Raw genomic sequence first — 15,904 nt, forward strand, 5'->3', positions numbered from 1 at the left:
TCGTTTCGTTGATTTGCGTCCTTGTTTTTTAGTCCGTAATGGAAGCTGATGGTGAATTCTCTACCTGTATGCGTAGACTAATTCATAATTTATGAGTTTGATTAAATTCTGATTAAATTAAAATAAAGTTTTCATCTCGCTCGTTAAAAACAGAATGCTCCCATATTTTGTGATATGTTTGCATTAGAACCATTTTAGGTGTGTAAGACGCCTGTGAAAATGGAATAGAAATATTGTTTATACCCAGCTTTCATATGTTGAACGCTTGTTTGCCAATAACAGCCAGATTGTGTCTGTTTATTTTGTTACAGTTGTGTGGATGGAGACAAAGGTTAATTCTTTAAACGTGAAGATGGAGAGTTCGAACAGTTTATATTATCTTCCACACGGTACTTGGGATGCCTCAAAGTCTGCTTGCATGTTATTTCACTGCTGAGAAAAAAACAGGAAACGGTAGGATTTTGAATGTTCTTTTATTTTCTTCTAACAGATAAAGTGCTACATAAAGAAATAACCTTGCCCAATCCAGCTATCGTCATCATTTTTGTATAAGCCTACACCCCTTAATATTTCCCATGGTTTATGACACTGGCCTTTTCCGTTCCGATTTTCTGAATTCACAGCCTGTAAAGATGTAAAAAAACCGTAAGAATTATGCTTAGAAATTTAATCTCAATAATTACCAGCGGAGTGAACGGGATGAGTACATGTTTTTACCATCATCATGATCATTATAATCATTAGTTATGAATTCATTTTATTGATCCATTTTAATAAAACAAATCATCTTAACAGGATCTTCACTACTAAATAGAACCATCCAGGAGGCTTGTATATCGGACTGAAACGTTTAAGGGGAATGTAAAAGTAAGAGTCAAAACAATCTCAAATCATCAGATCGATATACTAGCAAACGAAATGGAGGCTATATATAATTACTTATTTTGTAACCATCCAGTTTATTCGATCTAAAACGCGCTTGCTTTATCATAGTACAGACAAAACTGCCAGTGACTATCGCGTCATGATGGGTATTACACAAAAGCAAATTTGTTACTGTACTCGCTGTTATTACGCTGTGCTAACAGTGAAAATAAAAAACTTTCAAAATCGTAACTCCCTTCTGTTCGGATGGGACTTTTTATTTTTGGTCAATTAAGCTCAAATTTCGTTTTATCCTTTCATTTCTAATTTTTATAATTGGGCGTTAGTAAGTAGAGCCAAAGCGTAGTAATGCAATACAAAAACAATCAGAAATTAACACTCAGTCAGTCGTAATTGAAAATCGCTCCAGTCCAATCAAAACAAAACTCTGTTCAATGGGTGCATCATGTAACTTAAAGCGTTGTCAAAGCGTTGAGGGGGAATTCCTAGAGTTCAGTATATTGATTGATAGTAAAGTACTTCTGTTTTTTTGTTTTTTTTTTTTAATTTAGGCTGTGGCTTAACCAATAAAGACAACAGAAAGCTTTGGGTTCTTTTCTTATAACCCAATTTACACCTTTTTTTAAGCCTGCGAGATGCAATTCAAGAAGCAAAAAAAGATCACACAAACATCTAATTAGTTGCACTATGAGAGATATATGTCCTAAAGGTTAAAGGTTGAACAGCGAGCGGATTCGACTCTTATTTGTTAACATTCAAAAGTAAACAAAACAACATGCCTCTATCATTCCACATAACGGTAGACGAACATGTCTCCATTGATCTCTTTTCCAGATCCATTTCCGCTTTTGCTGACAGAACATTTCGAGGACGCACCGTATTTGTCAAACGTGTTCTCGGCGTCATCTCCTGCCCAGCAATTCTTGTCATCGGCGCCAAACATTTTGTAACCAAACGAATCTGCTTTCTTTGTACAGTAGTCGAAAATGTTGTCATTTCCTTGAATCTGACTCACGTTACTGTCGATAGCGTCTGGAAGGGCCTTCGTTGGCGCCAAGTTGACAAAACAGCCCTTGGATTGCCATGTACCTAAAGAGAAATAGAAACGCGTCTGCCTGTAAGTAAAACAAGTACTAAGAAAACAAAATAAAAGATATTCGGCATTCTGTGAATTAAACAGGAGTACCTGATGGGGCCGCTCGACTAAAAACCCGCTCTGCAGGTTGGAATAGAGCTGTCTGGGAACCGAAAACATTAGACGGTTAACTGGCTGGAACGTTTCTAAATATCTAGTTTTTTGAGATTTTTTTTATTGAAACACTGGTTCTAGCTGGGTAAAAAATTCTCGTTTGTTTTTCCTGCCTTTCAGGACCCTTGTCAGGCTCGTGAAAACTCGTATTTGACTGTTCGCTCTAACGACTTCTTTATCAATGAAATTTGGATGCAAGTAGCGCGCCAGGAAATAACGGTGGCTCCACTGTTTCATGAAAAACTATTTTACACAAAATATGTCCAGCGCTTTTCTTCCACTCAAAAAGGCCGTAAAATACACACGGGCCTCTCCAGGCATTTTTGACCAATAAAATTACCCTCTTCCAGGAATTTAGAATATCCTCTCAATTTTTCGGTGACATTCACGGAAAAGATTTCGAATTTCTCGAGTTTTAGTATCCTGCTGTGCCGTAATTATTTCATGTTTGCCTACTATTTTTTTCCGAGAATCTCTCCAGATTAGCGGAGGAAATTTCCTGTGAAACAGGCCCTTGATCTTGGACACCTAAGGGCTGCAATCCTCCCTACACGTAATAAATAAATGTATTTATCGATGTTACATTTTCAAGGGAACATGTTTAATGTGCAGAATTGGCTTAAAGGCTATGAATAGTACACGATGCCCGTCGACAATGTGACAAGGACATGACAAGGGACATGATCGCCTTCTTTCCCTACGATGTCTTCGGGCGACTTGCCAGCCGTAATATCAAAATGGTGAAAAAGAAGAAAAATACAGCCAACAGCGACACCTCGGGACACTTTGCCAGAGCGTTGTACCATAACGATGCACCACGAGATTTCGGTCCGCGGTTCGCTTATGCCAGCTGGAGATGGTTCCGCGCTGCTTTCCGATACCTAGTCCCCGACAAGACAGTGAGGAAGAGAAAAGTCGGGCCCTAGACCAAATGAGACAGATCCCTTTCGTCGGCACCTCAGTTCCACTTTACTGACTTAAACTGCGATTCAGCCATGTATATATATGACAATGTAGTCATTTTTTTCCTCCATGAGGTACGTTTTGAGGTTTGAGCATGCACACGGTCTAAAATGACAGAAGGATGACTCGCGTTCAAACGTCAAACGACCTGTAGTCTTGGAGGTGCCGCTAGTCTTGGAGTCCTTTTACCTTATTTCATTCTTACAATTTTTATTGCCGTTTTCTCTAAAACGATTGATCCTTCAATGAATTGTTGACATTGTTAAGAGAATCAGGTTGTCACTCGAAGAGCTCTGTTTTTGGTTATTAAGTCAACACTTATTACTGTGTCATGCAATGAAAATGTGCCACTTTTGTTACTACAACAACTCAGATGCTATAACCTTTCGCCTCTTGATGTCTGGTGACGTCAATCCTAACTGGACCGATTTCTGCTTGGACTATTGGTAAGATCAATTGCCTCGTGATGAATGTCAGAAGTTTAAAAAGTTATCACAAAGACAGCACAATAAACTGGCAATCCTTGCGTAACCTCCATCGCTTCCTGGACCTGGCGTAGGCCGAAAACTCTGACGTTATATGCGTCAATGAGACATGGTTGAACGAAAATATCAGCAACTCTGAAATATTGCATTCTTGCTTTACAATATTTAGGAGAGATCGGTCTGATCGAGGTGATGGTGGAGTTCTTATCGCAATCAAAACAGCCTCCTTTAAAGCTGTTAGAGAATTTAAACCTGCATCGGAAGCCAAGCTGCAACAGCTTGAGGTCAATTTTGCCAAAATTACTACGCTTACTAGTCAAAGAATTTATTCTGTTTTTGCTATAGGCCACCCAATGGAGACCCAGGTTGGATGGATGTATTCAATAATTTTCTGCATGAAGTTTGTGACCAGTTCGACAACATGGTAATTTCGGGTGACTTCAATTTGCCAGACATCCTCTGGGACTCCATTGACAGCGCATCTGGTGCTAACGAACTAGCCTTTATTGAAAGTCTACACGACCGCCTCTTGACACAACTAAAAAAAACGCAACAACGTACTTGACCTTGTAATCACGAGCGTGCCGAACCGTGTCAATGTAACCGACACTGATTGTTTTCAAAAGATACAGGTTTTTTTTACAGACCACAGCGTCATTATTTTCCAGTTTAACACTTTTATAAAAGCCCTACCAAAATCTCTGAGATTTGTCTACGATTATGCAAAAGGCCACTTTGAGGGTCTGCTGTCAGCAAAAACCTCTCTTCGGTCATAGCCAGTGACGATATAAATACTGACTGGCATCAATGGAAAGATACGTTTCTTGCAGCGGTCTCTGACTATATACAGACCAAGAGGCTAAAGGGACGGAATCCCATACCTTAGATGTCTGGTGCCATACTTAATTGATCAAGAAAAAGGAATCTATAACAAAAGCTGAAATTATCTCCCTCGAGAGATATTAAACTCCCAGGAAGTCCTAAACCGAACCAAACAACCCACAACAACCCAAAACATAACCCCTCAAAATGTCTGGAGCCTCAGAAACCCCCACGTTCCGTAATTTGCTTGAGCAACCAGCACAAAAAGAGTAGCCACTTTTGTGTTATTTTAATCGTTTCAGTTCAAACGTTTACCAAGGATGTCAGCAATGCTACCCTTGAGTTGATTCAGTTTGTAGCAGAAAGTGGCAGACTAATCTTTTAAGCCTAAATTTCCTAATAAAAAAATATGCAAGTAAGTTCCTTACACGTTAACCAGTCTTTGTGCCAAACTATGGCCTATTTGAAGAAATTTAGATTTGACGGCAAAATGGTCACTTACGATAGTGCTCCATAAAATCATGTAATTATTTAGGAGCGAATCGTAGAGAGAGGTTTAACTAAAAGGACCTTTTTATAATACAATGATTACGTTTCTGATAAAGTAAGTTTTTACCTCCTGCGTCTTTCTGATAAACGTACATAGTTCCTGCGACCGTGAGGCCCCCACTTTTTCCCTTCTTGGTCTTGCATTGACCTGAGGTTCCATATTTGCCGTATGAAACATGCGCACTTTGGCTGGTCCAGCATCTTTTGTCGTCCAAACCAAACAACATGATACCTGCCTTGCCAGCAGCTTCTACGCATGCGTCGTAGCGACTGGTTATCGATGGTTTGTTTCCGACTCTTGCTAAAACCTCATCGAGTACTCGATCGATGTTTTTGAAGCAACCAACTGGCTTCCATTCCGCTGTTGATATAGTGAATGACATTTTTTTATGTCATGTTATTAGCTTTGCCATTTACAACATTTACAACATACTGAATTAAATTAGGCAGCGTATCCACAACGGTAAGAAGCCAATTACTGTGCGCCCGATTTAAATAAAAAAAAAGTAGATAAGCCAAGATGAATACACTAACGACAACAGGTTACTTGACGAGCAAAACTACGAGAGCGGTAAGGCATATAGGGTCAGTTATTAAAAGGCAGAGGGTAGCTTAACAAAACCATGTTCTAAGCTATTTTCAATTTTGCCAACAATCATATCTAAACATTGTCTACTACCGACGGTGGCAAGAAGGCTTGCATCAAAGACTACAAAACTATTTATCTACTTAAACTAAACCACTTATTAACAGATTTGGAGGCCCACTGATTGTCTAAGTCGGGGCCTAAGTTAGACTCTATTTAAATAAATGGATTATAGTCTTAAACGTTCTTTCTGCTTCCTTTTGTAGTAAGCTGAAAGCATTCTTCTTATTATAAATATTCATTTGTATATTTATTTATTTACCTCTGCTTTTGACTTTCACTTTCGCTTTTTTTTTTTCTTAGCCTAACTATGATTAATATGACTTTGTAATATATTTTAAGATTTACTGTAGCTCTGCCATTGATTTTGGTCCCATGTATACTTTGTCTTAATTACTTAACTGAGGGAGCTCATTCCTTATAAGCCCGGTGGCTTCCTTGGGCTTCTTCGCCATTAGTAGTTAAATAATATTATTATATGAACAGCAGTGTTTTATTCGGATTTCTGCCACTGAGAAAATCCATATATTTTTACATGTAAAAATGCGATATTTTTCACATGTAAAAATATCAGCCAATCAGAAATCAGGAAATCTTCTTTTGTTGCCATAGCAACTTGCACTTTCGTTTACGTTTTCGTTTATTTTTACTGTACTTTGTAGAGCTCCGAGTTTTCACTGGAGTATTTTAAACAATGAAATACATTTATCGGGTTCTCGACTATGTGGCATGGTTTTGGCTTATGGAATGGCTGATTGTTGTTTATGTAATGAACAGAATAATACATGGACGCTTGGAGATATGGGATTTATCTTCTTGTGTTCACATTCGATATCTCACTCTTTCGCTGCGCTCACTCGTTCGATATCGATGTGAACACTCGAAGATAAATTCCATATCTCCGCGCGCTCATGTATTATTCTCTATATAAATAATTTTTCTATTGTACAATTTATGGAAAAACAATAAACTGAACTGAACTGAACTGAAGGGTTATCGCAGTCATAGTTATCTAAAACATAACGAATGCATGGCGTCAGAAGTTCAAGGTCATGTTTGAAATTGTAACAGCTTCAGAGTTCAGGGAACCCGAGCACTTTACAGCTACTGATCACTTTATAAAAAGAATACAGTTGTAAAGCATTCGGGATCCCTGTAGACCAATGCTCTTGCAGTTTAATTTCAATCTTCCTTCTTTCGAGTATAAACGCTTATACCTCCGAAAATCCGATGCATTCGTTTATACTTACAGAAGTTGTGTTACGAGGATTTAGTCAAAATGTCTATCAAAGTTTGAGATAACATGCACCTGGCATCTAATTAAACTAGAGTATTTACGCCGTTTTTGACAAATAAGCAACAAATATAGCCTATCAATGACAGAAGATCCGCCGTCTCGACAAGGAATACCAGAAACTCTCAACTTTTGAACATACCACCCTTCCGCACTGCTAGCGGCCAAAGGACCTTTCAATATCGAGCGACCTCTCTGTGGAATGAGTTGCAGCCTTCGCTCAAACTTAGCCCTTCCGTGACGGTGTTCAAGCGCTTACTTAGGCAAAAACTTCTTAATGACTGTTTTAGTTAATCCACCAGCTTTATCTTCTTTTATCATTGTCTTGTACTTAGTTATGTAATGTCAAATTGACTCTGAAAAGCCCAGTGGGGATTAGCCAATAAAATATGTATGCGTTGATGCAATCATTATGTAAAATACATCTAAAATGACTGAGAGGGTTGAAAAAAACGTTGGTTGAGGTGGGTTTAAAAAATGAGGTATTGCCTTTTTTTTCAACCAACTTCAAGTGTGTTTGGAAATTGGATTAGTCACTTTTTGAGTGTTTAATATAGCTTCTCAATCTATTAATAGCTCTTTGAGGAAATCAAAGCTAAAAGTTCATCAGATATTTTGAATAATTACGTCACGGTAGAGTGGTAGTGATTTTCCCAGAAATTGTGCAATAATTAAGATCATCTCTGAGGAAAATCAATGCTTCACAGAAGTGATTTTCTTTGTTTTCGGTTTATGAATTATTAGAGTTTGAGAACACAAGAGAATTGCGTACTTACGCCCACACTTGAAAGTGTTACATTCCTGAGATTCTTCCTTTGGTCCTTCGCAGTCTTTCCCGCCACCTTTAGGTTTAGGATTATTGCACTGCCGTGTCCTTTTCCTGCTTCCTCCTCCACATGTAACGGAACATCCACTCCATGCTGTCCACGCACTCCACTTTCCGTCCACTAAAGACAAAACGTTGTTAAAAAAGAAATTTAAACAAGGAAACATAAAGGTGACTCAGGACAGAGCTAAAAATAGTTTAAAGTCCTTAAGATCACTTCAGGGTCGATGAGATTGTATGAAAGTTACAATTGAACTTCCATCGATTTTTATGCAATATATCAAGCACTCGTGCTTCATTAGATTTCCAAACACAGAGAAGTGGGTTGTAAACACTAAGGGCAGACGAGTGACATGGTTTCTCAATTCCATTAATATTTCTTGGAGAAATTCAAATCAAATTTACGAACGTTTATTATTATAAAGACCACATTCAATTACAAATTAGCTTGAGAAGAGCATTTGAACAATTTCAAATTCTTCGTGAGCACACGATGCTCGCGAGAAAGCGTCAGAGTTTAAGGTCAAGGGAGGCCTTGGCTTTGGGTTGAATTTTGTGATAAGGCATTCCCACAAGTAGTTCTTAAAAAAATAAATAATTTACATAGCAACGAGTAGAGCTTTGCTTTCTTGAGTTGGCAACTAAAAACGTAATTTTAAAAATTCGATTAAAGTAAGCGATTATTATTTTTCAAAACATCCCGGGAACGCTACGGCCCGTTTCTATAGCAGTAAAGTATCTGGGCATGGCTTGACTCAAATTGAAAACGTAGTTTAAAATTTTCGATTAAAGCATGCGATAATTAGTTTTCAAAGCATGGAACAATAGTGCTCTTTTGTATAATAGTATAGTACCTGGGCATCTCTTCACTGGTGGTTTACATGTTTTTGTTTCACTGCCTTTTCCAAGGTTAGAGCAATCACTGCCCCCATTTTGCGGTGCTGGGTGGTTGCACAATCTATCACGCGTCGTTACCCCCTTCTTCTTTCCGCAAGTTATGGAGCACTGACTCCAGCTTCCCCATGGACCGTATCCACCGTCCACTAAAACATTGTTGCGAAAACAACAGTCATGGCCAGAAAAGTGAGAAAAAGTGCTCTTGTTTTAGTTAAAAATAGATAAATAATTAAATAAATAAATGATGGGAATCTCAGTGCAATCCATGGAGGGGCTCTTCTCTCCACTCTTTCCAGGTCAAATTAAAATTTGGAAATGTTGGTTGTTGTGGAGGGAGGAAAACCGGAGTACTCGGAGAAAAACCCTCGGAGCAGGGACGAGAACCAATAAAAAAATCCAACCCACATATGGCGTCAACACCGGGAATCGAACAGGGGCCACATTGGTGGGAGGCGAGTGCTCTCACCACTGCGCCATCCCGGTTCCCCAAACTGTGATCTATGTCTGCCTTAATGCAATATTTGGTAACTACGGACATTCCGTGAAAAGTAATGAACTAAAACAGTACATTAAGCTAGGGCGGCGCCTCATTTAGTTACTGCGCATACGTTCTGCACACCACGTAATGGTCGGAGAAACTCACGTTCCTTAAGGACGGAAGTTCTTGATACAGAGGTATTATTGGGTTGTTAAATTGGAATCCAAGAAGAAAGTAGGGAATAACCACACATATTTCAGAGATAATTAAGCTTCAATTAAAAAAAAAATAATGCTATGCGTTGTTTGTGTTTTAAGGATTTTTATAATATTGTTGCTTAATTATCTTTGAAAATGTGTGGTTACTCCCAATTTTCAATTTGGATTCCAAAATTAAAGGCCTTGCCCTTGGCTTCCCGCATAGTCATTAGCTGTGCAAGGATATTTCTTTATCAGGAGGCATCGTCCTTCAAATCATGATTTAATTTCACTAAAAAATTGATCTAGAGAATGTATCTGCCCGCCACCCTAATAATGAGAGAGTTTTTTTTTTTTTTAATCTTAATTTTTTTTTAAAACTCTTGAATTTTAAAAAATTCTTAAAATTATTTTGTAATGTCCGCTTATTGTTTTGATTTTGGTATAAACCCAAGCGAGTAGGAATCATCTCGTCCCATTTCATTTTTTTCATGCTCTGCACGAAAGGAAGATCTACCTGGACATCCCTTTGTATTACATTCTTCGGTCTCGGTCGATGGTCCAAGGCTCGAACAGTCTTTTCCACCATGTTGCGGCACGGGGTTGGTGCATTTTCTGTTGCGAAAACGTCGTCCTCCCCCACATGAAACAGAACAGTCTGCCCAAACTCCCCACTCAGTGTACCCTCCATTAACTTCAAGAAATGAAAATCAGAGCAATGAAGAGTGCATTATATTGAAGATCACGTGGATAACAATTAAACGTATATGTGTGAGGTTCTTCAATCAGCCTTGCGCGTATCCCACGATAGTTTAAATAAGAGAAATTAAAGAAAGATTTGCTGTTCATTTACTTGTTTATTTATTCATAATAAACTTTCTTCTTTGATAAACTAAAACGAAGATAATGGGCATTGACTTAAAAGACGGTCTTTAAAACAAGTCAGTGGTAACGAGGCTCGCTCCTGTCCTGTCTTGGATTGGCTTTTCAATGTGTATCTGGATTTTTATTATTTTTATTAATGCGTAAACTGATCTTGTTGTTATTATTATTATTATTATTATTATTATTATTATTATTATTATTATTATTATTATTATTATTATTATTATATTATCAGTTATTATTTATTTATTTTGAGTGCTTTGCAGTTAATCATTGTTGTTGGTGGTGGTGTTGTCGTTAAACTGATGCTCTTGTTAATCAGATCTGTATAAATCTGCATAAAAAAGATTAATCTAAGTGACTCTGCACAAAATATTGCTCTTACTTGGACAGTTCTGGTTGTTGCATTCCCTGCTTTGAGAACTTGGTCCTAGTTTACTGCAGTCTGCCCCTCCTGCAGCCGGGGGTGGATTGGTGCAAGCTCGGTTTCGAGTTTGAGACCCACCTCCACAAGACTTTGAGCAGGCACTGTACGGTCCCCAAGAAGAGTATCCACCATTAACTGTAAAATGAGTAAAAATATCCACGCGCAATAAATAACTGTAACCAAAGGTGGCGGATTAAAGGAAAGTATCGGTGCAAAGTCTTAAATCAGAGCAAACTTCGCATTTGTCTCGGTAGAGGAAAAATTCAAAGCGCGGTGTTTTGGATAAATTTAACGTTAGAAAACGTCTCTCCTAAATTCAAAACTAAAACTACTACATTTATTTATTTTTTTTTTTTCGCTTACCAGGACAACCATTTGTATTGCATTGGATAGTTTGGACCGTAGGTCCGAGACCAGAGCAATCTTTTCCGCCATGTTGCGGCGCCGGGTTGTCACAACTCCTGGTGCGAGCCTTTCGCCCTCCTCCACACGAAACAGAACAATCGCTCCAAGATTCCCAATTACTATAACCACCATCAACTGGGAAAAGAAATTCAAAGAAAAAATAAAATTAGAATCACTTAAATGGATTATTAAGGTTTCTTTGGCCATCTTTGATAAGAACACAGAAATTAAAATAAATAAATATATAAATAACTCTATTTAAGTGTCAATGTCTTTAGCGCAGAGCACTAATTGGGGACACTTTCCATATCGATATTGGAATTTAGAAATGTTGGTTTTTGAAAAGAGGGGAAAACTGGAGTACCCGGAGAAAAACCTCTCGGTTCAAGGACGAGAACCAACAAAAAACTCAACCCACATTTGATGCCGAGTCCAGGAATCACCACTGCGCCATCCCTGCTCCCACAAACATTATCCCTGTTGATCTAAGTTCTCAAATCTACTGTGCCAAAATGTACAATTCGTCTCCATAAGAAGACCATTGCTTTTGTCTTGTGGAAGACTCTACCAGCAGGATGTTCAGGATATGATAAGCTAAGGAAAAGCTAGCCTCCCACGCAGACGTCCTGAGGGTTTCAAACGCGTGACGAACCCCTAAGAACGTCTGCGTGAGAGGCTAAGGAAAAGCTAGACAAATTCGATTCCCCGATAAGCATTTCACAATAGCTTCACGTAAGATGAAAATATTCCTTGATTCTCCAGCAAATCTGCAATTTATTTTGTCGGGATACAAGTTCACAGTTACGTTTGAAATGTTCATTTATTTCTTGCAGGTAATTAATTAATTAAATGTTTGATTTATATTTTATGAACAGAGTTGATATGATAATTAAAGCCAAGAGATTTGAGTGCTGACGTTTTGAGCGTTGTTAGCGCTTGAATGTCTTTATAGTGGCGAAATTACCTTATCAACTCTGTTAAAAAACCAAACATTTGTTTCCACTCCCCATAGATGCGAAAAGAAACTAACCTGGCCAATCCATTTATTACTAAATTGAGACTACCATCAGGCCTGACATTATAATTAAGTCTTTCCGCAAGTCCAGGTATAAAGAACGTTATGACGGTTAAAAAAAAATTTAAAGTGAAACAAGTAAAATAAAGGACGGCAGAGTCTCGTCGCACCTGGGCATCCTTGAGTGTTGCATTCTCTGGTAGAAGAACTTGGCCCCAGATTTCTACAGTCATTTCCTCCATGCGCCGGGGGAGGATTGTTGCAGGTCCTGGTACGAGTTTGCACTCCGCCTCCACAAGATTTTGAACATGAGCCATATGATGCCCAGGCAGAGTAACCACCGTTGACTATAAATGTGATTATGAAATGGTAAAAAAATAAAGGGAAAGGTTCAACAGATTAACGTGTTATACAATGAGTTGTAGTATCCGTTTAGAAGACCAGAAAATTCTCATGTTGTTTTAAATACAATAGAAAACCTATTAATTGGCCCATTATAAAAGTTTGGTATTTTTTTTCAGTACACTACTAGTAGTTCTTAAGCGGCCACCTCTATTAAACGGCCACATCCATCTTTTGTCCGTTGTGATGATGGTTTCCCTATCTTTTTCACCTTTTTTTCTTTTTTTTTTTTATAAGTGAGCACTAAGAGTTTAACACACATAGTTTGTCTTTGGTTTTAAAAGGTTATGAGAGATATGCGATAAGAGTACGAATTATAAAATAACATTGACAAAAAAACATTCAAATATACTGTTTAGGGTCTAGTCTTTTAATTTTCTGGCAAAATTCCTCCATAGGCCATAATCAGCGCATGAACACAGTGCAGTGTGAAATGCGTCGATGTCCAATAAGAATGATTTCAACTGAAATCGTTGTTTTTGAGGCTTTTATTAGGATCCCCTTACTTTGTATCGTTCCTGTTGAGGGATTTTTTATTATTCTACAGGATGTACAGTATTTTTGCCATAATTTTCAGTGAAAAGCAGTGAATTTAGGACCGTTTGTAGTACTTACAACAGCTGTCAGAAGCTGTAACCAGGATGCGGTGAACACAACCACATTTTTAAATATTTTAGTAGCATCATAAGACATACCTGGGCATCCGCCACTGTTACATTCACCAGTTTCCTTCTCAGGTCCAAGTTGTGAGCAGTCCTTCCCTCCGGGACTTGGAGGGGGATTGGTGCACGACCGACTGCGACTTCGACGCCCATTTCCGCAGGTTGTAGAACACTGGGTCCAGGAACTCCATTCTGAGTAACCACCATCGTCTATGATATAAGACAAGTAAAAAGAATGAAATAACGTTTTCCATCTTTTCAAACATGTTTGCTGACAAGAGTGCATGTTTAGGAAAATGTTGGTGATGGGGCATGAGACCCCCCGCCCTGCCCCCCTCCCCCCATCCACCCTCCCCCCCCCCCCCCAAAAAAAAAACGGTTCCCAGTTTACCTAACATTTTATAAATGTTACAATAAATTAAATAAGAGAAACAGTACCTTTCTAGAAAGAGTTTGGGTGGTGATTATAAGAGTTCCGCATTAATTTATATTCTCCACGTGTTACGAACATTAGAGATTATAGTATTAGAAGGCGAGGCTTTTAAATTAATAAACCTAAGTTGTTTTTCGGCAAATAGAATGCCGAGTAGTCTTTCAATATTTGCCCACCGCTCAAGGATACGGATATCTAGAATAATACAAATTGAGCCAAATTGTAGCAGGGATTTAAGTTTGAATGGAAAATAATGGAAAATGGGTTGAGAGACATTAAAAATGCTCTAAACAGGTACTAGGTGCTAACTGTCCTACTTCACTTTCGATCTGAGCGACTACTCCAGAGGACGTCTGTAGCAGGTTAATTACTTAACCACAGAAGGATGCATTTAACATTCTTTATGTTTTTATTTCTTTATTCCCTTGCATTTTGTTACTAGATTGGCTGTTAATTTGTACTCTGTCTAAATTGGTTTATTTAGTATATGCCATGTGTATTTTATATAATGTTTTTCTCAAGATTAGGTCAATTCTAAAATTCTGGCACCAGTTGTTCAAAGAGCGGATAGCTTTATCCACTGGATAAGTCACTATCAAGCGGAGCACATGGCCTCCAACTAACGCTTTTGGCAAGTTTTCCACAAATTCCCAGACTTAAATTTGACATACGCTTCTAATCTATCCACAAATTATAGGGCTATCTGGAGAATCTTGCACACATTTCATCTGCGGGATACTAACCTATCCAGTGGATAAAATTATCCACTCTTTGAACAACTGGGGCCAGGTCTGAAAATTGTTCTAGACCGATTACGTACCTCAGGCTAAGCAAATATTGGTGAAAATTTTTTCGGAGAAATGAAAAGTAAGCAAATTTATTTCTGGCTCATTGAGGTTAAATTTCTGTACATAAGGGAAATGAAAATTAGATAACTGAGCTACCTTTATTAAGGTTTTCAATTATCAAGTACTTTTGCCGGACATGATAGGTCCACTTTATCAAGAGTGATTTAAATAAGCAATGAAAGTGAAACTCGTACTTGTCTTGCAACCGTAAAATTCTACTCTCAAAGCAATGTAGCTTTGCCATTCCTCTGGAACGACTCTCAAAAATCGTGCCCTGATAGGTGCCTTTAAGTTATGGGCCACAACTGCGTATCGGTCACTGTTGGCAGCAAATGTCTGCAAAGATGAAGAAAACACTTTTAGGATCACGAATGAGTTTAAAATGTGTAAATTTTGATCATTTTAATTTAAATCATTAAAAGCGAAGCCTGGCCAATAACGTCCTGCAATGCATTGTTTTACACGAGCCATTACACAATTTGAAACTACCCGGTTAAAGCTAGTGTATTTTTACCTCCAATTTCACCACCACACGATCTTTTAAACAAAAATTCTTGTGAGCGGCTTACAAATCTTTCCCTTCGACCATACCTGCAATATCTAATCTTCACACTCGAATTAAGAAACGTTGTCAGGTAAAGGTATAAATCATGAACGATAAGACTCAACAATTTTCTGGGAATCCTTTCCCCTATAAGCTTATTCTCTTTTTTCCTGTCAGAAAATAAAAGCATAAGCGGTTTTCAAAAGAGAACAAATACGAAATATGCGCATGCTAATTAGTTCACCCCATAATTCCATCAGGCCGCATCGTTTACGATACACACTTTGAACGGGACAACGTTTGTTCAATGGAATGTATATCTGTGCGAATTTGTCAAAATGTGCCTGCTTGTTTTCTGCAATGCAGGTAGATATTAGCACTCAACATGAGAGTGCTTACCCCGAATTGATCTGCTACAAGCTGGGCCTTATACATTTTGCCTGCACACTAAACTTTTGCCTTCCTGGGAGCTATTTGGCTGTGATATCTGCTAATTTGTAAAAACGTGCCTGCTAGTTCGGCTTGCCCGGCTTCACGCTCCTGTGGTGCTATAAACTTGAGGGGGCTTGCCGTCAAGCACCAGTGGGTGACCTTGCCCAGGGTGAAGGCTAACTGCTGGGGGGTGGGATTTGGAGCCTTCAACTCAGCCCATGTTTGCCCTTTCTCCTATCGCGGTGTGACTTCTTTTGGCAACCTCCCCCATTCAGCGGCAGGCTGTTCATAATGAATTGGCTGCGGTTGACACAGCCTGGAGTGAAGCCTAAGAGTAGGTGGGTGACTGGCAAGCTTGTGTGAAAAGCAGAGGGGTTGGAGGGGAGTGTTTTGAGACTAAGTCAGGCTAAGTTTTTTGCCCTGTGTAGCCGGGTTAAGTACAGGTATGTTTTCTCAAATGCAGGTAAATATATATACCGTATACATACACAATGTACATTATACATATAAATACACAAACCGACATTTCGCAATGCTTCAATCCGTTCTTCAATTCTTGG

At 38.6% G+C, this 15,904-nt stretch overlaps 1 protein-coding gene across 1 annotated transcript in view; it reads right to left on the reverse strand.

Annotated features, from left to right (window-relative positions):
- Window positions 1-456: 456 nt before the first annotated feature.
- LOC146479799 (uncharacterized) overlaps window positions 457-15,904 on the reverse strand; it is a 52,200-nt gene continuing 36,752 nt past the window's right edge. The window contains exons 43-53 of the mRNA XM_085110650.1: window positions 14,563-14,704; window positions 13,121-13,297; window positions 12,194-12,370; window positions 10,967-11,143; window positions 10,562-10,738; window positions 9,809-9,985; window positions 8,574-8,762; window positions 7,670-7,840; window positions 5,021-5,314; window positions 1,665-1,974; window positions 457-624 (exon numbers count right to left, since the gene is read on the reverse strand). Coding sequence (XP_084966776.1) covers window positions 1,670-1,974; window positions 5,021-5,314; window positions 7,670-7,840; window positions 8,574-8,762; window positions 9,809-9,985; window positions 10,562-10,738; window positions 10,967-11,143; window positions 12,194-12,370; window positions 13,121-13,297; window positions 14,563-14,704 — 1,986 coding nt within the window. The 3' untranslated portion in view covers window positions 457-624; window positions 1,665-1,669. The remainder of the gene's footprint in view (window positions 625-1,664; window positions 1,975-5,020; window positions 5,315-7,669; window positions 7,841-8,573; window positions 8,763-9,808; window positions 9,986-10,561; window positions 10,739-10,966; window positions 11,144-12,193; window positions 12,371-13,120; window positions 13,298-14,562; window positions 14,705-15,904) is intronic.

The sequence above is a fragment of the Pavona decussata genome, unplaced genomic scaffold, assembly GCF_977016875.1.
Source record: "Pavona decussata unplaced genomic scaffold, jaPavDecu1.1 SCAFFOLD_58, whole genome shotgun sequence".
Taxonomy (NCBI): Eukaryota; Metazoa; Cnidaria; class Anthozoa; order Scleractinia; family Agariciidae; genus Pavona; species Pavona decussata.